The sequence below is a fragment of the Anastrepha ludens genome, chromosome 6 (genome assembly GCF_028408465.1).
Source record: "Anastrepha ludens isolate Willacy chromosome 6, idAnaLude1.1, whole genome shotgun sequence".
Lineage (NCBI taxonomy): Eukaryota > Metazoa > Arthropoda > Insecta > Diptera > Tephritidae > Anastrepha > Anastrepha ludens.
The window spans coordinates 67,637,938-67,662,446 of NC_071502.1; the positions used below are offsets into that span (position 1 = coordinate 67,637,938).

Here is a 24,509-nt window from a genome sequence, read left to right on the forward strand (position 1 = left end):
ACAGAACGATTATTTTCATAAAAAATTTGCACAATTTGCAATCGTTGCTCAAGTGTGTAGCGTTCCATGATGAAATCTATACTAATGAAGTTTACAAATGACAAGCGAAAAATAAAAAATTTTGCGTCGTTCGCCCTCCCTATTGGAAAAAAGTTGAAGCGCACCTATTGAATAACCCTATATGTATATAGGTATGATACATGCTCGCTAGCCTCTTATTTCTTATTTTTATTTTTTTGGTTTTTCCATTTTCCTATGAATTATTGTAATCTCTCCTTGGTGTCCCGATGAAGCAATTATTTGAATGGGAAGAAATGTCGTTCGTTCAACGTCTCTGGACTAAAATTTATCCGGCACTACATTCCCTTATTTCTGGATCATTCACTTCACATAATCAAAGGCGATTTTTTTGTTGCATCTAAAATGTAATTGTAAAATTTCCTAACACCACGAACTCCCAGTTACTACATATACGAACACATTTCAAATAAAGGCGAAAGGTTTCGAACATTTTATACTACAGATGCTTTCCATTTCAATTCAACCGGGCTATTCGGGTCATGTTCTTCGATTTCGATGCAACTCAAATATGTTGCTCTCTGGTCAAAATAATGAGACACGTATTTTTTTGTTCGCCCGAAAAATTTTTTTTTCAAGCTTTATCGGCAATTTTGTTTTTCGGCTCAAAATCGATTTTTTTTTTAATAATATAAGAACTTTTTTTTTTAAATGCTCATAACTTGATCGGTATTACTTACAGAGCGATTTCATGTAGAAACGGTTGCAAAAAAGTAGTTGAAAATTCTTTATTTTGCAAAAAACAAAAAGTGCGAAACAGGTTTTTTACTCAAACATTCATTACTCAAAAAGAACTCATTTTAGCTAATGGGCATTCAGCTTAATTGAAGTTTGAGGTGTCCTCTTGATTTGGAAAAAGTTATAGAAAAAAAATACACTTTTTGAAATATTGAATTTCGAAAAAATTTAAATTTTTTTTCTTTTTTGCTAAATAAAAAATTTTTAACTACTTTTTTGCAATTATTTCTACATGAAGTCGCTCGTGTAAGTAATTATGATCATTTTGAACCCAGAATTATTAAAATCGGTTCATTTTTGACTAAGTTATGGGCATTTAAAAAAAAATTTTTTCTTATATAATTAAAAAAAATCGAGATTGAGCCGAAAAACAAAATTGCCGATAACTCTTGAAAAATTTTTTTTTCGGGCAAATAAAAAAATACGTGTCTCATTATTGTGACCAGAGAGCAACATATTTAAGTTACATCGAAATCGAAGAACATGACCCGAATAGCCCGGTTGAATTGAAATGAAAAGCATCTACAGATTTATTTTCTGTTATTCTGCATAATAATTGAGAAAGCTTATAAATTTGAAGGTATCAATATATTGAAGGGAAATTAAAGGTAATCGCGAATCTGTATGTTAATTATCCATACATCCATTTTCCCATACATTTATCGATATTTAATGTTTTATATATACATTTTTATGGATATTTAAATCATTGGCTCTCTCAGTAGACCAGTTTGTATACAGACTCCCACAATTTCATGCGCTTAATATTCCAGGTATTGTTTGCCCGGAAAAGGTCTTTTTCTTTGACGATTGATAAATAATCACAAAAACCTTGAGCTGCCAACGTATCTTTTGTGCAGGAGTTAATTTCATTAAAGATTTCAATGTTTCTGGAAAGGAAAGAAATCGTGTAAGTATTTGTATCAAATAAGAAAATTATTTCTATTAATTAATTTGTATTTGTGTATTTGTATTAATCTTTTTTTTTTTAAATTAATAACAATTTATGAGCCCGTCTGTAGAAATTAATAATAATTTATTAAATTTTAATCATGGCACATCTCGCGAAGAAGAGGAAAACATTTGGCTGCATACGACCAAAGGAAACGCACACACATATCGCTCATTCGCCGCAAGAATGTCAAAAATCCAAAACAAAAAAAGTGCAGAAGTATTCGGAATGATATTCGGCCGCCGTAACCGAATGAGTTGGTGGGTAGCTACCATTCGGTAGTGCCCGGATTTTAAACCTCGAACATGAAAAACCAAAATTTTTAGCCATTACAAGCCTCCGAGTGCGTTCCATCAAAAAACTAGCTGCCATTCAGAGGCGCCATAAAAACGAAAGTCCCTCCATTTGAGGAAAAACATCAAGACGCCCACCAAAAATAGGAGGAGAAACTTGGCCTAACACTCAATAGAGGGCGTAAGCACCAGCTATATATCTATGTTACATATAAATATTCAGAAATGGTCACCAGCTTTTCATTTATTCTCTATAACAAACGCTTGTCGATATCACGTTAGATTAAAATGTGAATTTACTTTTACATCGGGGGCATTGTAAATTGAAAGCTTTGAAGCCATTTTTCTCGATTTTTTCACTTTTTCAGTCATGACATTTTTCCAGCAGACAAGCGATATACTCACCACAACCATATGCCCTCTTAATTTTATAAAATTATTGGTTCCACATAGGTTGCGAGGAGGGCAAAATGGAACTTTATAACTATCTATAGGTCTGGAAGATCTTTGAAGCAGTAGAGGCGTACATAAACATATAATAAAGGGTGATTTTTTATAGGAAAGTGTTTCAAAAAACACACGGTAAATTCAGAAAAATGCATGAAATTTGTATTAAAATCGATAGTACAGTCCATATAATTTAATGTTTGAAGATTATTTCATGCAAATGTTGACCGCGACTGCGCTTCAAATGGTCCATCTGCTTAGTCCAATTTTGGCATACTCTTTCCAATGTTGCGGCCGGTATCTCACATACATATAAATGCTTTAATGTTGTCTTTCAATGTGTTAATTGAAGCAGGCTTGTCTGAATAGACATGAGCTTTAACATAGCCCCACAAAAAATAATCTAAAGGCTTTATATCTCACGATCTGGGTGGCCAATTGACAGGCCCCGAACGTGAAATAAAATGTTCCCCGAACTCGCCGCTCAACAAGTCCATTGTTACGCGTGCTGTGTGGCATGTGGCATGTGGCACCGTCTTGCTGAAACCACATGTCATGCAAGTCAAGCTCTGGCATTTTGGGCAAAAAAAAGTTGGATATCATTTCACAGTAGCGCTCACCATTCACAGTTACGTCACGATTCGCAGCATCTTTGAAGAAGTACGGTCCAATGATACCTCTAGTCCATAAACCGCACCAAACTGTGACCTTTTCTGGATACATTGGTAGCTCTTGCAATTCTTCTGGCTGATCTTCACTCCAATATCGACAATTCTGCTTATTTACGTACCCATTGATCCAAAAATGAGCTTCGTCGCTGAACACAATTTTTCGACTTTAAACTTTCTTAACAGAACACGCATTTGTATAATAAAATTCAATGATTTGCAAGCGTGGTTCGTTTGTAAGACGATTCATTGTTAAATTATAGACCAAACTGAAGATGTTTGACAGTGAAACAAAACACGAAACGTGCGTCAGTTGTTTAAACCAACTGTTTAAAAAGATAAAAAATCACCCGTTAAGTAGCATGGCCAAAAGTATTCCTGTGCTCTAAAAAATTTTTAGATTGCCTACAATCAATCAACAAACGATAATGTTATGATTAATAAGTAAAGAACTATCTGAGTCTGGGTGATATCGAAACTTTTAAGTACATCCCCGGCACATGTTTCGAAAATTGGTTTCCCTTTTAATTACTAACACAGAAAATTTACCAAAAGCCCACACTTCTTGATGCGTTTATAGGAAAACGGCGGACGAAAGTACTCACCGATTTTATTCAGTTTCAATGTCTTCTTCAGACTAAAGTTAAATTTTTACACCAAGTTTGTTAAAGATTAATAAAGTGATTTTAGTGATTTAAAAGCAAGCAATAGCCCCATTTTCCACAATTCTTATTCAAGGTTCGAATTCATCACAATTTCGCTATTTGGTTACTGAAATACCGCAATATTCTAGGTGCACGTGATTGTAAAAAGATTTCACCCATTCCACATGGCATTATTTCATGTCCGAAGTGACATGTGTACCAAGTTTCGTTACGACAACTCACATCTTACTTGAGTTATTAGACGGCAGCCGGATGGAAGGAAATCAAAATTTTAGTTGTGGACTTGTGCGAAGTGGACTTCCATTTTATCAGAATTCAATAATACTGAACAAGCTCAGAATTTTAGCAAAACTCTTATAAATTGACCTTATTTAATTGAGATCCTCTAAATTAAAAGGACGTCCACCGTTTTATTAGATTTTCTCCTGTTTTCTAGATGACGTTATTTGAAAATTTTCCTTGGAGACGTTGACATTAAAAACAATTATCCCACAGTAACCTCACATTTAGCAATCAGTTCCTGCAAGTTTTCGAGGGTAACTGAGCCTATTATTAAAAACTAGTCCTGGACAAAATAAAAAAATATGATAAAATGTATTGCAAGTTATTTTGTGCATAAGACTTAAATGGTTTTACATCCGAAAATTTACGCTGCAAAGGAAAATTTTCAAATTCTGTTATTTGGAAAATAGAAGCCACTGCGACAGTAACGGGTGCGCAATTGAAAGGCGAAGGCAATAATTGAGTTAGGTCAACTATCAATACTCTTTTCCAAAAACAAAAGTTGAAAATCAAGTTTGATAGAGAAGTTTCGTTTATTTTTTTAATTACATTGTGTTGCAGCCCCCTCAATCTGATGCAAACCGTTCCGAAAACTTGAAACGCGATTTTCGCGAAACTAAATTTCTCTAGTCGGCTGCACTCATAACTCAAACAAATCTTGATCGATAGACTTGAAGTTTTACTGCTCTATCTAATAGCAGCCCGTATAAAAAAATTAAAAACATTGTTAAGCAAATTCGCTTTATCAATTGCTTAAATATTGATTTTTGCATTTTTCAAAATTAGCTTTAGGTGGAAGTTGGGCGTGGCTAGTGCCTGTTTTTATAATTTTCAATACCAGCATATCTAAACTTAATTTTATCCAGTTCCATTCAGAAATAATTTTTTGTTCCTACTCAATATTTTGGTATACCTCGATACCGTTACGTTGATAAAAAGAATATTTTGTATGCGCCCGGATACAAAAACTAAGTTATTTCTCGTTAATCATAGGTTAAAAGCAACCATGACAAACTCCCGATTAAAGTTAATAATTTCGTACAGTGTTTACATTAGAAGTCGAAAACAATAAAAAAACAAATTATTTTTCTTATTACACTCTAATTTTGTTCTATGACCAAAAACAATAGGTCACCTATTTTTTAATTTTGATTTAGTATTTGTCACTGCTACCAATGCTTTGAAAATTGTTCGTCCATGGGAAAAATACACTTTTCTGTAAACTTGGTATACAATATTTTCCAGATGGATATTATTTAATCTCCTCTAATATTCCTGTGCATAAATGTTCGAAACATGATATCCTATGCTTGATCTAAAAAAAAATTATTATTTTTGATAGGGACTCTGAGAAACCGCAAAATCAAAGAGAAGCTAAGAATTAAAAAGACCAACATTTTCATCACTTTTTCTGTTTTTAGCCCAAGCAATTTTTATTTATATTTGAGCAATCTTTTATATTTAATAATTTTCTTATCTTAATTAGAAATTCGTAGTGTTTTTCAGGGTCAGGGCTATGATTTTGGAAATTTTTAAAGGGAAATCAGCACAGGAAGTTAAATAAATCGATTTGTACACATTTTGTACCAAAATTACGGAAGAAGGAATTTTTCCTAGGAAAATTCAATGGTGATTTGCAAAGTATTCGCGGCGCAGGGGAGTACTCAATAAAAAATTAAATGAGTATCTACTTTTTTGGTCATATTAAGAATTTAGCGGGTAGCATAAAAAATCCTTTGACCATACAGCTTATACATTCTAAAATCGCAATAAAACGAAAAATTTTATTTACTCACCCAGTTTTGGCAAACTCCACATACAGGCCCACATAACTCTTAACTAATTTAACCTCAGGCGACGATTTTAAATATCCTTTCGGTGCAATTAATGGTGCACGGAAAAGGAAGAGGGTATCATCAATATGTGCAGTGCCAAAGTTATCCATAGTGCCCGAAAAGAGAGTAGAATATGAATACGGTCCACGGTAATCGAACGTTAGAAGTCTAATAGGACTTTGCGCTGCAGCACCAGAGTTCACATTGGCGACCATAGTTTTGTAGAATGGATAATGAAAATTAGCATCGCCAAAAATCTAAACAAAAATGACATTTTACTCGTATTTGTTTTAGTCGAGCCATTCAAATTGATATCCATTTGCTCTCTTCTTACCTCTAAGAAACCAGTCACGGTACCATTATTCAACTCATGAGCTCCCCCCATGTACTCTGCCACTAAAAGTTGTAAAGCTTCATTAACCTTTTCTGGTTTTCCTACAGCAGGAAACTCTAATGTCACTTTAAGCAATTCATCAAACTTCTCATTGAACTCAGCCTGCAAAGCCGGATCTGCAGCAAGTCTTAGCGCTAAAACCGTACCTTCGCCTTTCGATGGTAAAACAGCTGAAATCCACGGGACTGTCTTGGGCGGCTTGTTATCGAACAATTTGAAGATATCAGTAGTTAAAAATGGTTGCGGCCATGATTCTTTTTCGATTGTAGGCCTAAAATTTACGAATGGATAGACATTCCATATTTTCAGGGCATCGCAAGCTTCCACCAATTTCGTCGATTCGATTTTACGCAGCGCATCGACAAGTTCTTTTGAAGACATTTTTGAAGCGTTGGTAATTCCCACAGCAACGGCCATTTTAATAGTTTGTGCCTTTGAATCAATTGGTCTGGCAAATGCTGAAATTGCAAGGCCACTAATAGAAATGGCATTGCGAAACAAACCTTTGAAATTGCGAAAATTTTCATTATTATTTCAATAATAAAGCAAAACACAAATACAAAAACATACCTTTTGAGGCGGAGCTAAGCATATGCAAATGCGTTGATACACCGCCAGAGCTATGTCCAAAAATAGTAACGCGCGACGGGTCACCACCGAAAGCGGAAATATGAGATTGGACCCATTTGAGCGCTAAATTCTGATCCTTCAATCCGAAATTCCCGGTCATATGCTCATCGCCCGTACTGAGAAACCCTAAAAATGTTACAATTGTCCATTAAGGCTGCTTTATGGCCCTCAAAAAAAGTTTAAGAAAAAATATGCCAGCTGTCTATTTTTTGCTAATATAAGGTCAGATGTGGTCTCTGGCATTTCTGTAGCTCTTTTTCAACATTTTACTAGTGTCCCAGCTCTTAAGTTAGTTCGTCAGCTCGACTTTTTATATGTGAAGTCAATTTCTAAGCATAAATTTTTCTAAACATAAAATATTTGATTTTCCTAAAGGCACCTAGACACAGTCAAATCGGCTTCAAATCTTCATAATCCTTTATTAAATTAAAATTTCTATGTATCTGTTACACCTAAATAGTTCGAAGAAAATGTTTACAAAATCAACCACAAATGGTGTTTGAAAACTATTTGACGATGTTTTGAACGTGTATTTCAATGTTAACTTGAAACGATAATTGGTATGAGAAAACAAATGGTTATTGAATTGTTGGAGCTACATACAGTGAGTCAGAACGGTCTATAAAATGTTATATCAGAAATAAATTTAAAAATTCTTAGCAAAAAGTCAGAAATTTTAATGAAAACTTCGGGATGTTTTCTAATTTTAGACAAAGTTTGAAACTTACACTTTTGCGTGCTTTGTCATAAAATTTAATGAAAAAAATTAGCATAAAAAACGTTTCCTATATTGTAAAAGAATTCACTTTGCCAAATTATTTTTATAATATACAACAATGTTTGCCTTCTTTTTATTTATAGTACAAAATGAAGAAGCAAAATTTTCCAAGCTTGTTTGCAGATTTGTAATCAAATATCACTGGTATTCCAAATCTAGGCCGTAATGGAGAAATCAATTTTTTTCTGTAGATAATCCTGGTCAGGTGAATTCATTATAAATAGAAAAACAACGCAAAGATATTTTCGGAATTTCAATGATATAATTCAGTTAGTACAAATATTTGTTTTTATTTTTAACTTGAAAGTTTTACGAAAATTGTTGAAATATTTATGCGGTACTGCAAGTCTCATGCCTTTCGGGAGAAAATACCTCTTTGCACATCTTCGATATCGATAATATCGTCCAAAAAGGGACCAATACTTTTTTCTTACTAAATTATTTGAATATTTTCTTTTTTCCAGCTTATTTTAACGACAGCCCAGAGACATTTTTCCGTATTGAACATTGTGGACCGTAGAGTGCTAATGTTGAAAACTTTGCTTTTACCTTTACATGCTCCACTGCTTGTCTGTTTCTATCATAGATAATGTTTCTATACTGCGGCTGTGTAGCTCGCAAGTATCACATATGATTGACATATGCAAAAATTATAAATTTTCCGATACGGTGATATTTTTGTGCCACTTTGTATCTAAAGCAATGACGGTAAATGTAGGGATTTTTGGCATTTTTCAACCAAGCTGTCACGCAGGACAAATTAAAATCAACAGAGGCGATTTTATTTGAGCTCAACAACCAGTGCAATAAAATGTATTTGTTTTTTCTCAAGTATGTACTCAATTACTTCAATACTCTTAACGCATTTTTTCAGTCGAAAGCACCTTTAATACAGGTACTCCAACGAGAATCGATCAAAATATTTATAGGCTTAGGTCAAAATTTTATTAAAAAGTCTGAGCTTAACATTACTTGTGCTGTTAGATCGCCACATATTTCTCTACCGCTTGAGGAAGTTTTTCTCGGATTTGAATGTAACGAGCTCCTAAAAACTGTTCCAAAAACGGCTGTAAACAAAATTATAACAGATTGCCTACAGTTTTATATTACTGCTTTGGAAGAGCTACAAAGGAGATTAGCGCTCAAAACTGAGCTATTCAAAGAAATTGAGTTTTTAAATCCAGAAGTTGCAATGGCAGTAAAGGGAAACAAAAATGATCTCACATTTGAGAACATTTGTAAAATAGTATGTGTAGATGTCAACTTCTCCTTCTGTGAAGACGAAAAATCTAACCTTTTAAAGATGGGAGTTGAAAAGTTTTGGAGCGAAGTCTGTAAACTTAAAAATTTCAATGACAATTTTGTTTTTCCTATTTTGGCTAAAGTAGCAAAGTTCGTTTTATCTTTACCTGATGGTAATGCAGACTCCAAGAGAATTTTTTCTATCGTAACAGATGCTCGCACAAAAAAAAGGAATAAGCTCAGTCATCAAGTTTTAACTTCGGTCTGCATTATTCGTTCTTTTTTGCAAGACGAAAGTTAAGATTGCTGCAAATTTCAATGCAATGAATCTCATTTCAAGAAGATGGTATCTGCAGAACGCTATGATCACGTGCAGTAACTCAGGAGTTCTTAATATTTACACTATGTTCCTTAGCCAAACGCAAATGAGTACAAAATTCAAGGCTTTGGATTGTTTTTATTAGTAACTTAGCTTTAGAAAATGAACTGAAAGTAATTTTTGTGATCTTAGTTTAAAAACTCTGTTACAGGTATGTTCTCTTTCTAAGTTTGTCTTGTTTTAAACAGATCTAAATGTAATGAAAAAGTCTAATTTTTAGTCTTTTTGCTGAATTTTTTTATATGTATATGTGTTTATAATAGGGGTGTGCGAATATTCGAAATTTCGAACTATTCGAAGCGAATCGAATCCTAGGATTCGATTCGATATTCGAGTCGAATATCGAATAGTTCGAAATATTCGAATGGTTTGAACTATTCGAATAGTTCGAACTATTCGAATTATTCGAATGGTTAAAATAGTTCGAACTATTCGAATAATTCGAATAGTTTAAATAATTCAGATAATTCGAATATTTAACTGAGTGCATCCTTTTTTTTATTTTTTTAAACGATTTTTCTGAAGATTTCAGGTCTAATAAAAGCAAAATTAACATGGCTTAAAGTTCATTGTTTAATCTTCGGTTAGGATATCATTATTTTTATAGAATTAGTAGTTTTAAATAACTTGATATAGGTTTTTAAATGATATCGATTCTTCTAATCGTACGTATCGATCGACACATGAAATGATTTCTATCTTAGATGAATGGTTAATCACTAATCTCTTATGCATATTACAATTCTCCACTACAGTATTGTTCTTAAACCTGTTTTCTAATTTTAATGAGTGTACATTCAAGTTTATACTTGGAAGCTACATATATCTGCTTAGGAAAGGAAATAATAATACTAAAGTTCATGAATAAAATACCATTAATTTCATATCAAAAAAATGCCGAATGCAATTAGCTTTTCCAAACATATAGTATTATTTTACATGACAAGTGTATCTACAGCCGCTATCAACGAACTATTTGGTGGTTGATGGCAACTATACTTGGAGTCCTAACTTTGTCCCGGACTCCAAGGACTAGAATTATCAAGTCTGTGAATAGTATTTTAATAGTGTTTTTGAAAACGAACATGAAACTGTTGCTGAATCTCCTGTAATCAAACCCACCAAGTTTTGGGACTTCATGAAACAGCGACGAGCTAATAGAGAAGAAACAGTAACCTTGCGCCTTGAGAAAGACATTGATCAAGAACTTATTCAATATTTGTATTCAGCAGATATTGATCCTTGGGATGATCCTATTCATTGGTGGAAAAAAGAATCAGTTAAATATCCTCTCTTATCAATGCTGGCTCGACGTTATTTGCCAATTCCATCTACGTCTGTTGAGAGTGAGAGGCTGTTTTCTACTGCTGGAGACATTGTGACTGAAAAGCGCAATTCATTATCACCTGATAATGTTGCTCGGTTGTTATTTTTAAATAAAAATATAACTCGTTATGTTTGATTGAATATTATATCGAAATTTTAAATAAAATAACGCTATTCTATTTAGACACGCGAGCAAACGTATTCTTAGAAAGAAATTTTAATTAGAAAAGTTTATTAGCTTATAATTATTTATATTGTTCAAAATGTTATTGATAAATGTTATATTCAACGATAATTAAATGATAGAAAATTTATTTTATTTTTATTATGTAGAATTACTATAATAGAATAACCTGTTTAGGATTTTATTTCTTCGGATAATTCAAATCGCTCGAATTATTCGAATATTTCAAACTATTCGGAAATTCCGAACTATTCGAATATTTCGAATTATTCGAGTATTTCGAACTATTCGAATATTTCGAATTATTCGAATATTTCGAACTATTCGAAATTCGACTCGAATCCTAGGATTCGATTCGATTCGAATCGAATGGGATTCGCACACCCCTAGTTTATAATATAATAAATATACAGTGGCTCAATAAAGAACTCGGACAAACCTTAGTTAAAACTTTGTATAAAAAACACTGCTAAAATAAAGGCAATTTGAAACAATATTTTTCGATTTCTAAATGCTTTATTTATATAATTTAAGAAATAACAAAAACATAAGATAAGTCGTGTGCACTTCTTTTACAATAACAAAAAACTTTCAAAATGAGGAGAATTCACGTCAAAAAAGAACTCGGACATCTGGCATCACTTCGTAATTTCAGACAGTTTAAATGGGGGAATCCCATTTTTTAAATTATATATAGTTAATTGAGGAACGATCGACAGTTTTGGAAGTAAATTGTGTCAAGAAAATTGTGTCAAGTGCGCATTTTCTGTTTTCTTTTTTGTAAAATGAGTCGGCAACGTGGCCAAACTTCGGTGGAAGTGCGAAAAATAATTATTGAGCAACACAAAATGGAAAAACCATGCGAGAAATCGGCAAACTTGTAAATCGACCGCGATCAACTGTATGTGACACCATAAAACGCCTTAAAGAAACAAAAACTGTAGAAAACAAAGTGAAAACAGGACGACCGAAGCTTTTTACGGACGCTAACGAGCGGTGGATAGTAAACCAAGTCAGAGCAAATCCTCATTTAAGTGCTCCAAAACTTACAACACAAGTTAAAGAACATCTTGAAATTGACTGCAAACCAGAAACTTTGTGATTAGTTCTAAGAAAAAACAACCTCAATGGCAGAGTCGCAAGAAAAAAACCCTACATTAGTAAGGAAAATAAAAACAAGCGAATTAATTTTGCAAAACCCTATAAAAATAAGGACATTGAATTCTGGAAAGATGTGATATTTTGCGACGAAAACAAATACAACATATTCAGATCAGATGGGCAGTCGTATGTATGGAGGAAGCCAAATGAGGAGCTGAAAGAGAAAAACCTGCGTGCCACTGTTAAACACGGTGGCGGTTCAGTGATGGTTTGGGGATGTATGTCCGCCTCCGGACCCGGAAATCTTTGTTTTGTTGATGGCATAATGGTTCACAAGCAATATCTTTAAATTTTAAAAAGAAATTTAATTCAAAGTGCTGAAAAATTGGGTATAAAGGAACAATTTTATTTTTACCAAGACAATGACCCCAAGCATAAGGCGCTTGATGTTCGCTTGTGGTTGATGTATAACTGCCCGAAAGTGCTCGAAACTCCACCACAGTCCCCTGATATAAACGTCATTGAGCATTTATGGGAGCATTTGGAGAATAAACTCAAAAATCACAAAATTTCAAACAAAAAGGACCTCGAAGCTGCTCTTAAGGACGAATGGGCTAAAATTGATCCTTCCGTTTGCAGAAATTAGGTGGAGTCAATGCCGAAACGACTAAATGCTGTTATTAAATCCAAAGGGTTTCCCATAAAATATTAATTTTTATTTTTATTGGCTTTTAAAGTAAAATTAATTTCCATGTCCGAGTTCTTTTTTGACGTGAATTCTCCTCATTTTCAAAGTGTTTTGTTATTGCAAAAGAAGTGCACACGACTTATCTTATGTTTTTGTTATTTCTTAAATTATATAAATAAAGCATTTAGAAATCGAAAAATATTGTTTCAAATTGCCTTTATTTTAGCAGTGTTTTTTATACAAAGTTTTAAATAAGGTTTGTCCGAGTTCTTTATTGAGCCACTGTATGTATTTATATACAATATATTATATTTGAAATAAAATTTGTTTTTATTATAAAGTGTCAAATCAGCACCAAGTACAAAACTTATGCAAATAATTCAATTTTGGCGTTGCAAGTGTGACATTATAGTGTAAACACAGGAGAAAAAAATGTAGGGAATTTTGTAGGGAAATTTTTTTGTAAGCGTAGGGAAAAGTAGGGAATTTTTTTTACCGTGTCTATAAGATGACTTAATCGCCAACAGAATTTCTGTATTTTTTTCTTAGCCCTTCCATAAGTTCTGTTACAAATACAGATTATAATACCTTTTTTAATGAAGTTAGTTTAATTTAAGACTGTCTCGACTGTCACTCCTGCTCTCAGAGAGCACTGCCCAACAAACCGGCATGCACGAACAATGGAGCAACATTTCTCGTTCTCTACGTACCGCCGCCGAAGAAGAAATCGGATTCCGGCGAGCCCGAAAAAACAATTGGTACGACGAAGAATGTCATGCTGCCGCAGAAAGAAAGGATGCCGCCTATAGAGCCACGCTGCGATCGGGCGCAACGCGAGCCATGAGCTGAAAAAGGAAGAGAGACGTATTATCCGAAAAAAGAAACGAGAGGCCGAAATACGTGAGTGCGAAGAGCTTGAGTGCGAAGAGCTTGAGATGCTGGCCAATAGGAACAACGCCCGAAAATTCTACCAGAAAGTTCAGCGGCTTACAGAAGGTTTTAAGACCGGGGCGTTTTCCTGTAAGAACAAAGACGGCGATCTGGTGACTGACGTACAGAGCAATCTTAAAGCATGGAGGGAACACTTCTCGAACCTATTAAACAGTGACAGCTGCGCATGTCACCGAGAAAGTGAAGATGCCGATACCCCAATCGTTGACGACGGAATTGTCGTTCCGCTACCCGATCATGACGAGGTGAGAATAGCGATAAAGCGGCTAAAGAACAACAAAGCCGCGGGCGCCGACGGACTGCCGGCTGAGCTATTCAAACATGGCGGCGAGGGGCTGGTAAGGTGCATGCATCAGCTCCTATGCAAAATATGGTCGGATGAAAGCATGCCTGCCGATTGGAATTTAAGTGTGCTCTGCCCAATCCATAAGAAGGGCGATCCTGCAATTTGTGCCAATTACCGCGGGATTAGTCTTCTAAATATCGCCTATAAGGTTCTAGCGAGCGTATTGTGTGAAAGACTGAAGCCCACCGTCAACCAACTGATTGGACCTTATCAGTGTGGCTTCAGACCTGGAAAGTCTCCTATCCCAAATATTCACAATACGCCAAATCTTGGAAAAGACCCATGAAAAGAGAATCGACACACACCATCTTTTCGTCGACTTCAAAGCTGCATTCGACAGTACGGAAAGGAGTTACCTGTATGCCGCGATGTCTGAATTTGGTATCCTCGCAGAACTAATACGGCTATGTAAGATGACGTTGCTCAAAACCAGCAGCGCCGTCAGAATTGGGAAGGACCTCTCCGAGCCGTTTGATACCAAACGAGGTTTCAGACAGGGTGACTCGCTGTCGTGTGACTTCTTTAACCTGATGTTGGAGAGCATCGTACGAGCCGCAGAACTTAATCGCTCAGGCACAATTTTTTATAAGAGCGTACAATTGCTGGCGTATGCCGATGATATTGACATCATCGGCCTTAACAACCGCGCTGTTAGTTCTGCCTTCTCCAAACTGGATAAAGAGGCAAAGCGAATGGGTCTGGTGGTGAACGAGGACAAAACGAAGTACCTCCTGTCTTCAAACAAACAGTCGGCGCACTCGCGTATCGGCACCCACGTCACTGTTGACAGTTATAATTTCGAGGTTGTAAAAGACTTCGTTTATTTAGGAACCAGCATTAACACCGAAAACAATGTCAGCCTTAAAATCCAACGTAGAATCTCTCTTGCCAACAAGTGCTACTTTGGACTAAGTAGGCAACTGAGCAGTAAAGTCCTCTCTCGACGAACAAAACTAACACTCTACAAGACTCTCATCATGTCCGTCCTAACGTATGGCACAGAAGCGTGGACGATGACAACATCCGATGAAGCGACGCTTGGAGTGTTCGAGAGAAAGATTCAGCGTAAGATTTTTGGACCTTTGCACGTTGGCAACGGCGAGTATCGCAGGCGAACGATGAGCGGTATGAGCTTTACGACGACATAGACATAGCTCAGCGAATAAAGATCCAGCGGCTACGTTGGCTGGGTCATGTCGTCCGAATGGATACAAACGCTCCGGCTTTGAAAGTATTCGATGCGGTACCAGCTGGTGGTAGCAGAGGAAGAGGGCGGCCTCCTCTGCGTTGGAAAGATCAGGTGGAGAAGGACTTGGCTTCACTTGGTGTGTCCAACTGGCGCCGGTTAGCACGAGAAAGAAACGACTGGCGCGCTTTGTTAAACTCGGCCAAAATCGCGTAAGCGGTTATAGCGTCAATTAAGAAGAAGAAGAAGTGTAATTTAATCATGTAAATATTAAAAACAAAATCACTTCTCATTCGAAATGTCACCATTTGCTTTTACACAAGCCTTCAAATGATTTGGTCATTGAGCTATTGCAGCACGCACGATATTGACGTCGCTTCTCGAACCAAAGATTGTTTGATACCCTCTTCGACAGGCCATTTTCTCTCATTTTGGCCAGTAACTGCAGTCCAATGGATTCACATATGGACTACATATCTTCTGCGGCCATGAACCCAGGAATATTTGTTTAGTCACTACTGGGTGGTTCCTAAACCTTTACAAGACACTGCCCACTAAACCTTTACGGCAACTGATCCCTTGCCATAACACTTTCTTCGACTTTAGAACTTTTAGCATAGATTTTGTCGTTCTCATCTGAGAAAGAATATTTTCATGACCGTTGACCGCGTGCCACCGAAGACGCTGCTTGCATCTGTCGCGTCGAACTTCTTAAAGTGCGTTGTCCCCGTTTGGGAAAAACGATTGCTCGTGCGGAAAACAAACATTCTCGAAATATTAAGTTTTTTCAGCAATTTTTAAATTTCACTTGCACTTTTACCACACTTTTGTAGCGTAATCACTGCAATGCGATTTTCCTTAGCTCCCCACTCCATTGTTAACAAGTGAAGTTTGCCACGAAACTGAGTATAATTTATGAGTAAACAAAGCATATGTACAAAAAAAAAAAATAACCGAACTTTTTCCCGCGAATTTGTTCTCGCCGTATGCATTGCGCAAATTTGTTTTGGTGAGACGCCCTAATGTGAATAGCTCTTGATAAGTAAGAAATATCACTCACCAAATGGGCCCAAACGATAGCCCGGTATTACCAGTATAGTCTCATTCGTATCCATAAAATATTCAGGTCCATAAAAGAGCAGACCTGGGGAGCCAGTAAAGAATCCACCGCCGTGTATATAAAACAAAACGGGTAGTTTGTCAGCAGATCGTAGCTGAGCGTAAGAAAATTTTTATGCTTATAAAGGAAACACAAAAATCAAATTTTGACAAAATATTTACTGCGGGACGATAGACATTCAAATACAGACAGTCCTCTTCGCCACTCACAACGGCTGGAGATAAGAAGTAATTCTTTTGTATACAATCTGCTTGCAGCGTTTTTGCCAGTAGTTTACCTTTCCACGGCTCAACTGGTACCGGGCTCTGCCACATATGTATGTACATAAACAATTTTTAAAATATGTATAAAAATATTTCGAAATTCTTAGCTTAGCTCTCCTCTTACCCTGAATCTTAGTTCACCAATAGGCGGCTTGGCGTAAGGTATACCCAAGAAGGCTTCATACTGTTGCACTTCACTCCCTGGTTTATATGTACCCTCAATGCAACCCAGTGTATCCATACAAACTTCCAGTTCATCTGCTTTGATTTCTTTAAAGTTCAAGTAAAATATTAAAACTGTAACGAGCCGTGTGTACATTTTGATAATCATTTTATGAATGAAATTAAATATGAATGATCGTACGAATAGTTCACAAAAGCTTTTATACAAATCCGAAACTACTAAATGGCTGTGGTTAGCGTGCGTTAAATGAAGTGCAACAATAATAAAAATAAAATAAAAGTGAGAAACTAATAAAAAAAGCGTACAACAATTCAGCCTTAATCGGTTTACTATATATATAAGTATAAGTTGTATATATTAAATTAAATTTAAATACTAGGGTTAGCTTTCAGACATTTAAACTTACCTCATTTAACTTTTTATATTTTCCTACTCACTTAGCTATATTTATGTACAGGGTGTTCGGTAGCCGAATTAGGTTTTAAGTTTAAAGCCTTTAACTTAGTAATGCACTCAAATATTATATAACCTGGACATAAGGTTATATAGTTTATAAGTCGTCTCCTGTTACACTCATTCAACTTTATCTATATTTCTTCCTCTAACATTGTAATATGGACTTTTTTTACTTTTTGACATGTATTTTTTACTGATCTGGCTATATGGTCAAAATCAAATAATAAAAAAAAACTAAAGTCTGTAATCGTATTAGCTTCGTTATTCATGCGAGTTATTTAGTCACAATGTCACAGTGGTCGGGTGAAAAGCATTCGTTCCCCATCGAAACGTATTTCAAGGCCAATAATTTGGCCAATAGTCCCAAAGTGACGGTTTGGTGTGCATTGCCAAGCAGTGGAATAATTGGACCCTATTTTTTTTAAAATCGTCGAGGGCAAGCAATTTCTGTGGACGGTGCTTCTTATCGGCACATGCTTAACGATTATTTTCACACATGGTTCCGCAAAAGGGTGCCACGGTGCACGTGATGCGTAATTTCTTCCCTAACAAACTAATAAGACGTTTCGGTGGCACATCCTGTCCACTTTGGTCGCCTGATCTTACCGCTATGGAGTTTTTCCTGTGGGTATACCACAAAGCCAGGTCGGTGAAACAAACTCGAAGACCATCTCAGCACTAAAAAAAATATCATCCGCGAGGTTATTGGCATCTCGACATCGCCTCTCCACCGAGTAGCGCGGAGTATAGCAACCACATTACAATAATTTATCCGACTTAACGGTCAATATTTAGAGAAAATAATTAAAAAAACAAAAAAAAACTGCTCTCGTCTTCTCTGTATTAGTTATTGAGATAAACTTTTTAATTAAGCAATTAAGCAACAATTGCAGGGTTCAAAAACAAACTTCAAATAAGAGCAATAATTTTTCTGTTGATCCGTCTGATTTTTGCGGGTTCAGTGAGGGTAATGATAGTGTCAGTGAGGAGAAGAATCCTTTAACATTATTCATCAAGTGAAATGTCAATTATTAACATATCTGACGATCAAAATAACATCAGGCAATTGATGGAGCAACGCATAACGACATTAAGTAACTCGAATGAACCATTCACCATCAGAGATGCGCTGAATGGTGCAGGCAGCAAAGAATGGAATGATGCAGTGTTACGTGAATATAATGCTTTAATTCCGAATGGCCACCAGGAAGAAAGGCCACCGACTCCAAATGGATATTCAAGATGAAAAGGAACTCTGATGGCACATCAGGCACTTCCTTAATAAATTTTCACTTACTGCTTTCCAATATTACTCGACGTAGCAAAACGTGTTCATGTTTCTACTTAATTTATACTTTTTGAACCCAGATGAAACGCTCTCCGCTTTGACTTGCTGAACTCTGAAGGCAGCTAGCTAAAAGTTGTATAGAGCTGTCGGAGAATGCATAGAAGTGCCTGAGTTTCGATAAGGGCAAAGTATTGTTGGCAGAGTCTAAAGCTTTAGATAAGGCTAAGAGACAAAGAAGAGTTAAAGCGAATGGTACCTTAACATCATCAAGGATTTTATGTATTGCAACTATGCTTAGACCTAAAAGGAGACTGTAATGGAAGCAGCAAAGTTAATGTCTTCATAGCCATACAGACTCGCTTGGAACTCAAATTCGTCTTGATGACGGAAGAACCAACAGCCATATCCTGAAGGCTAAGTAGAGCTGTAAAGCTTGCTCCAACCAATAAAAATATGAATTAAGATATAAGGGTATATTTGGCATTTAACCTTTTCGAGTAATATGCGTACATACATACATACATAAAACGCAGAATTCATAGTAAACTCAATAAAATTAGAAATAAAAACACAATTTTATCTGGTGTAGAAAAGGAAAGCCATTTTATTAGAAATTCATATTCACAACACAAATTCTTTTTTCTAAGATGTATACAGCGGCATTTTTATGAATTATAATTATTCAATATAGATTTGCTTCCATTTAGTTAACTAAAAATTTACACAAATGTCTTTACATAAAGGTTGAATAAATAAATATTTAAGCTTATAATTAATTGAATGGCGTGCACAAAGAAAAAAATAAACTAAAGTTTATAAAGAGCAAACAATATTAACTCTATAAAAAATTAAATCAATCAATTATACTTGTATGTATTTTTAATCATTCGTTTATGTAATTTGTTCTTTGAAAATATAATAAACTAAAGCTTACTTCGAACTCCTACTGATTTTGGGCTTCCTTTGAGCCTTAGAGTGAAATTCAATATATTTAAATAATAGCATAGTGTAATCAATCATCTTTCCCCGACTTTATGAAAATTAAAGAGTGTGTAGGAAAAATTTAACAACAAATTCAAAAATACATGCAAAACCATTTTTCACTTCAATGTTGCCGTGCCAACTGATTTATATACTATTAATTTTTATAAACTCCATTACTAACTTAATCACGTTCTTCACTTAGTGCTTGGTTAGGTGTTCGTTCATTTAACAGCCTTAACACATACTTAAATGTATTAGTTATAAATTACCTCAATCTGTTTTCATACAAATAACAGCTTTTACTTTCTATTGTTTAAATAGTTTGCGTGGAGTTCATATGCAATCATACAAATAATATTTACATTCAATATAAAAATGGAAATAAATAAATAGAAATAAAAAGTTGTTCAATTCTCTTGTTTAAGTAACACAAATATCAACAGTCGTTTCATAGTTTTCACATATCCAAATTAAATTATTCTTATTGCTCTACATCTGATCTTAAAAATATACCTTTGAGCTACATTTTATAATTAAATACATTTAGTTAATATTTTTTAGTAACAAAATTTAAACACAAGTATTATGGGCGATTGCAATATTACCAAGTGTGAAAGCTGAGCTTAAAATACACGTAAGCTATAAAAGCACTTTTTAAGGGCGATAGCGATTTTTGTTAACAAAAAGCGATTACTTGAAAGTTGTATTTATGTATTTGGTGCATTACGAAGAGGAACTCTATACGGTAAGCGAATAGCCGACACTAAATATATACATATGTATGTGCTTTCAAATCGGTGAAAGCGTTCGACGTTGCTGTGCGCTCAAATCTGGATGCCAGACATCGACAATCAAAACAAGCCGGAAACTGCTACCGTTATGCCATACTTCGTGCTCGAAACTGTCGTCGAATATCAGAATTTGGCCCTCAGTCCAAGTGCTGTAAATTGTATAGTTAAAAAGGTTGTAATCAATTAAAACTATTTTTAATTGTAGTAAAATAAATAGTAGCGTACTGTTGTTAGCAATGACATACAAGGAGGCGCAAAAATAATCATTCTGTGTGAAATATGATTGTCGTACGACACCATTTGCAAAAATTATAAATCTTCCGTAACTAATTTTGCGTGACTACAACATTCCACCTCAAACCACATTTCAGTAAATCAGATAGAGGGCGGTAGTTTGGCTTCTCTCCTCCCCCATGCTATTAATGTGCTGCGTTACACTTCTCAGGACTACTCTTTCAAAAGTAATTCAGACAAACATTCATAAAAATCGAAATTTAAACAAATTTGTGTAGGGTGTTAGATGAGTGGGTTTTAAAGGGCATGTGAAGAGGTGGTTAGTGTCGTGCGGGGTGCCTTCACTTGCCGGACATAAGTTAGGTATGTCGGGGTCAATTCTAGATAAGTAGGAGTTTAACCTGCTACAATATCCAGAACGTAATTGTGCCAGTGTTACGCGGGTCTCACGAGTAAGCTCTTCATCTGCAATGGGTAGTGGTTGGACTCCGTTTAAGGCATTCACTGGACGGGAGCTTATGCAGGTGGTAACAGTGTCCCGGTGAATGTCGTTTAATGTCTGTCTAAACACTGCCCGGTCCAGTAGGTCTCTGTTTGTTTTCTCCTGGATCTCGTCGGCGTAGTGTAGTAGGTGCCTGACGTGCCTGGGAAGTGGCTCTGGCTCAAGCAGGTGTCTGCAAGGGTGGAACCTACGGTAGCACCCTAACAGGAACTGCTTGCTGAGCAGTTTGTTATGCTCTTTGACAGCAAACATATTCGCCTCGTTGTGAAGGTGTTGTATTGGGGACAACAGGAGGCAGCCCGTCGCTGTCCGAATGGCCGGGTTTTGGCATGTCTGAAGCTTTATCCACTGCGTGTCACTAGTTCCAGGCGACCAGACAGGCGCAGCATAATTTAGAACCGGCCAATTGCCTTAAATGTCGATAGCAACAATTCTTTGTCTTTGCCCCAAGTGCCGGCAAGCGATTTGAGGACCTTGTTACGATTTTGGACTTTAGTGGCAATTGCGGTTGTGTGCGCAGAGAAGGAGAGCAAACTGTCGAAGGTTACGGCCAAAATTTTGGGATTGCTGGAATTGTTGGAAGCTTTTCATGATAACAATGATAGCAGCCGCCGGATAGATTCTACGTGACTATCACTCGGGATGACCCGTTTTCGAAACTCGCTATGGACATCAAAAATCAATTATAAAAACATTTTTAGTATCATTTTAATGCTCTGTTTGCCAAGAGGTGATTGAATATAAGAAAAAAAAACCGATGATCTTGAGCTTGTGCTGTTATTATGTTATTTTTCGTATATTTCTTTAATAAAATATAATTCTAAATTCTCAATTTGGTTTCCAACCGGAAAGGTTATGCAGAAGTATACCCAGGTGAATTTTAATTTTTCGTGAACTATCAATGACAGTTTTTATGCCAATGTTACTGTCCATAATGAAACTTTACACAACTTAACAGCGATTTAAAATTATTAAATTATACAACCAAAAATTTTTAACTTTGATAAAGTTTCCATGAAGGAGAAGTTCCGTGGAAGAAGCAGGATTTCTTTAGCTCGGTAGTCGGAGTCTTGCTCATATTCTTTTAACGCTTTTGGAATTTTTCTGTAAAACTCCAAGCTACAATACCGATTTATATAATCGGAAATAAACTTAAATATCGATCACAGCTAACCAGCTCATGGCGATCATATAAGGGAATTAATAATGGTCAGAGGTTTGAGTATATCACCTCAAAGAGAAAAGGAAAAAAATCAAAAGGAGCAAAAACTGGTTACAAAAATAATTACACTGAACTCTACTATAACTAGATATGCAAACGAAGACTCTCAAGTGAGAAAAAAAATCAAAACTAAGAAATATATCTTCAACAAAACTGATCACAATGCAATCGGCGTAATAAATAATTATGTAATAACTGTTAAGAAAGTAAATATTTTGCGCTCTGAAACGATGGGCTTCGCGTCAACTCTGCGAGCACTGGGCAAGTACACAAACTTGTAAGGTCATTCATCCTTCTGGCCACGTATGGATCAGAGGCGGTTGAGGAAGCTTCTATGGATGGCAAAATTTCAGCTCCCAAACTTCGTAGGTGTCTTCACAAGTCACTTACGTGAGCTTTGCATGCCTTGAGTTGGAATTACTTCGAGTCCTTTTTGCGTCTGCTGTATGGAGGACGAGGTGGAATCATCTCAGCACCTTTTAATTGGCTTCCCTGCTCTCACGGGACTATGACTTAGGCATCTTGGTTCTCACTTATTTCCTACGCCTGCTGATATAGCAGGCCTTAATATAAAAAATCGAATGATTTTCTTTACTCACATACCCAAAATACCGAGCAACCTGTATGCAGCTGAGTAAGGCGCTGAAATCCGAGTTCTAGCATTGTACTTTGTAATTTCCGGAATATAGTTTCATCCTATTCACTTTCTCATGTTACTCAGTGTTCTCGCATAAGAAATATTTGCTGAACTAAGCCCGACTATTATTTATCAAATAATATTTTTTACTACACTTTATAAAAGATAGAAGTGAGAAAAACATTTTGCCGTTTATATTTTCTGCTCTGCCATTTGTGAATTGTACACTTACATCACTAGTGTATGATACTTTTACGCATTCATGCATTTGGTACACAAATCTGTAAAGTAAACCCAAATAACACTCACCGATCCTCCTCCGCCACACGCAATCGCGTACCTTCAGGCACCACCAGCCCCAAGTGAGCACGCAACCGGCAGTTCGTTGGCCCACAATGAGCATGCACATGCGTTCCCGGTTGCATGACACTGAATTTAACTTGACCACGTCGACAACCGGCTGCCGCACTAAATTTCTCAATTAATCCACAAGTTATGGGCGCTTTTCGACAATTTTGTACGCGCTGCTGTCCGCGAGCATACAATTCGAATTGTTGCCAATTACCGGTATCACGCAAACTTTCCGCTTCGTCAAGAAAATAACCACGCCTACTTAACAGACTTAACGCTTCATCACGTATTGTCCGCCAATTAAGTTCCAGTTTATTGAAGTAGCTGTCATAAGTGGTTTCCGCTTTCGTCCAATAGGGTTTTGCGAGCAAGTTCGGTTCATTGTAGAGTGAACGCTGGTAGACAGAGGGAAAGAGCTTAAGCGCAGCACCACGCCTATACACCTCAACTGCTTCTGCCTGACGACCCAAGCGTTGCAGCGAGTCGCCAAGATTGAAGTAGAAGCGACCATCCTGAGTGCCGGTCGCTTTTGAATCGATTCCCTTACGCAAATAGATAACTGCATTCGCATAGTCTAAATCCAGTTGACGCAGCACGAAACCGTAGTGCACCTGTGCAAAACCATCGTTGGGCCAACGACTTAGAACATCTTGCAAAACTGATTTGGCATAGGATAAACTGGAAATATAAAAGTAAATATGTAAGTGAAATTTATGGAGAAACTGAACTCGAAGCACAGAAGTGTGCTTACCGATTCTGCAGCAGGTAGGTAATAGCCAGTTGATTTCGCACATTCGGCTCATCTGCAAATCGTTTAATCAATTGCCGATGTATTGGCACCGCCTGCATATGATGACCTGCAAACAGCATCGCGAATTAATAAAATGGGTGACTTACATTGTCTCAGCTCCTACAGCCAATTGCGTTTACCCATGAAGCGCATACGCTCGATGCAGCGCTCAGCTACGATGCGAAATTCGACGTTATCTGTGATGGCGCCGTCTAGCGCTAAATAGCGCTTGTAAGCCTGCAAAGCTTGGCTCAGCAAATCATTACTATGTTTCCGATCCGCCAGTTTATCGAGCAGTCTCGCCTGTGCCAAAAATACCTGTGGTTTGTCTGGATATTGACGAGCAAGCTGATCGAATCGTTTAATGGCTTCAGCATAATTCTTTAGAATTTCAAACCAACCGCAGTGGTGTGTGTGTGTGTGGTACGTGTAGTATGGTGCGATTGGGAAGGTGAGTAGGTGGTGTGGCGCAGCGTAAATACGAGCAATCAGCCATCAGCCATCAACAAGAAACAAAAGCGGCA

The 24,509-nt window shown here is 36.3% G+C and overlaps 2 protein-coding genes across 3 annotated transcripts in view; both read right to left on the bottom strand.

The window, feature by feature from the left end:
• Nucleotides 1-499: 499 nt before the first annotated feature.
• LOC128867505 (juvenile hormone esterase-like) lies at nucleotides 500-16,876 on the bottom strand. The gene is made up of 7 exons (XM_054108768.1): nucleotides 16,671-16,876; nucleotides 16,445-16,588; nucleotides 16,224-16,377; nucleotides 6,923-7,108; nucleotides 6,293-6,855; nucleotides 5,920-6,215; nucleotides 500-1,706 (listed from the first exon to the last, which is right to left on the bottom strand). Exons 1-7 carry the CDS (start codon nucleotides 16,863-16,865, stop codon nucleotides 1,535-1,537), a joined length of 1,710 nt encoding a protein of 569 aa, XP_053964743.1. The 5' UTR covers nucleotides 16,866-16,876; the 3' UTR covers nucleotides 500-1,534.
• A 2,512-nt stretch (nucleotides 16,877-19,388) lies between these two features.
• The window catches only part of LOC128866703 (aspartyl/asparaginyl beta-hydroxylase), a 35,253-nt gene continuing 30,132 nt past the window's right edge, over nucleotides 19,389-24,509 (bottom strand). For both annotated transcript variants that reach the window (XM_054107613.1, XM_054107614.1), the window contains 4 exons: nucleotides 24,126-24,366; nucleotides 23,947-24,052; nucleotides 23,154-23,873; nucleotides 19,389-20,398 (listed from right to left, as the gene is read on the bottom strand). In XM_054107613.1, coding sequence (XP_053963588.1) covers nucleotides 20,248-20,398; nucleotides 23,154-23,873; nucleotides 23,947-24,052; nucleotides 24,126-24,366 — 1,218 coding nt within the window. In that variant the 3' untranslated portion in view covers nucleotides 19,389-20,247. The remainder of the gene's footprint in view (nucleotides 20,399-23,153; nucleotides 23,874-23,946; nucleotides 24,053-24,125; nucleotides 24,367-24,509) is intronic.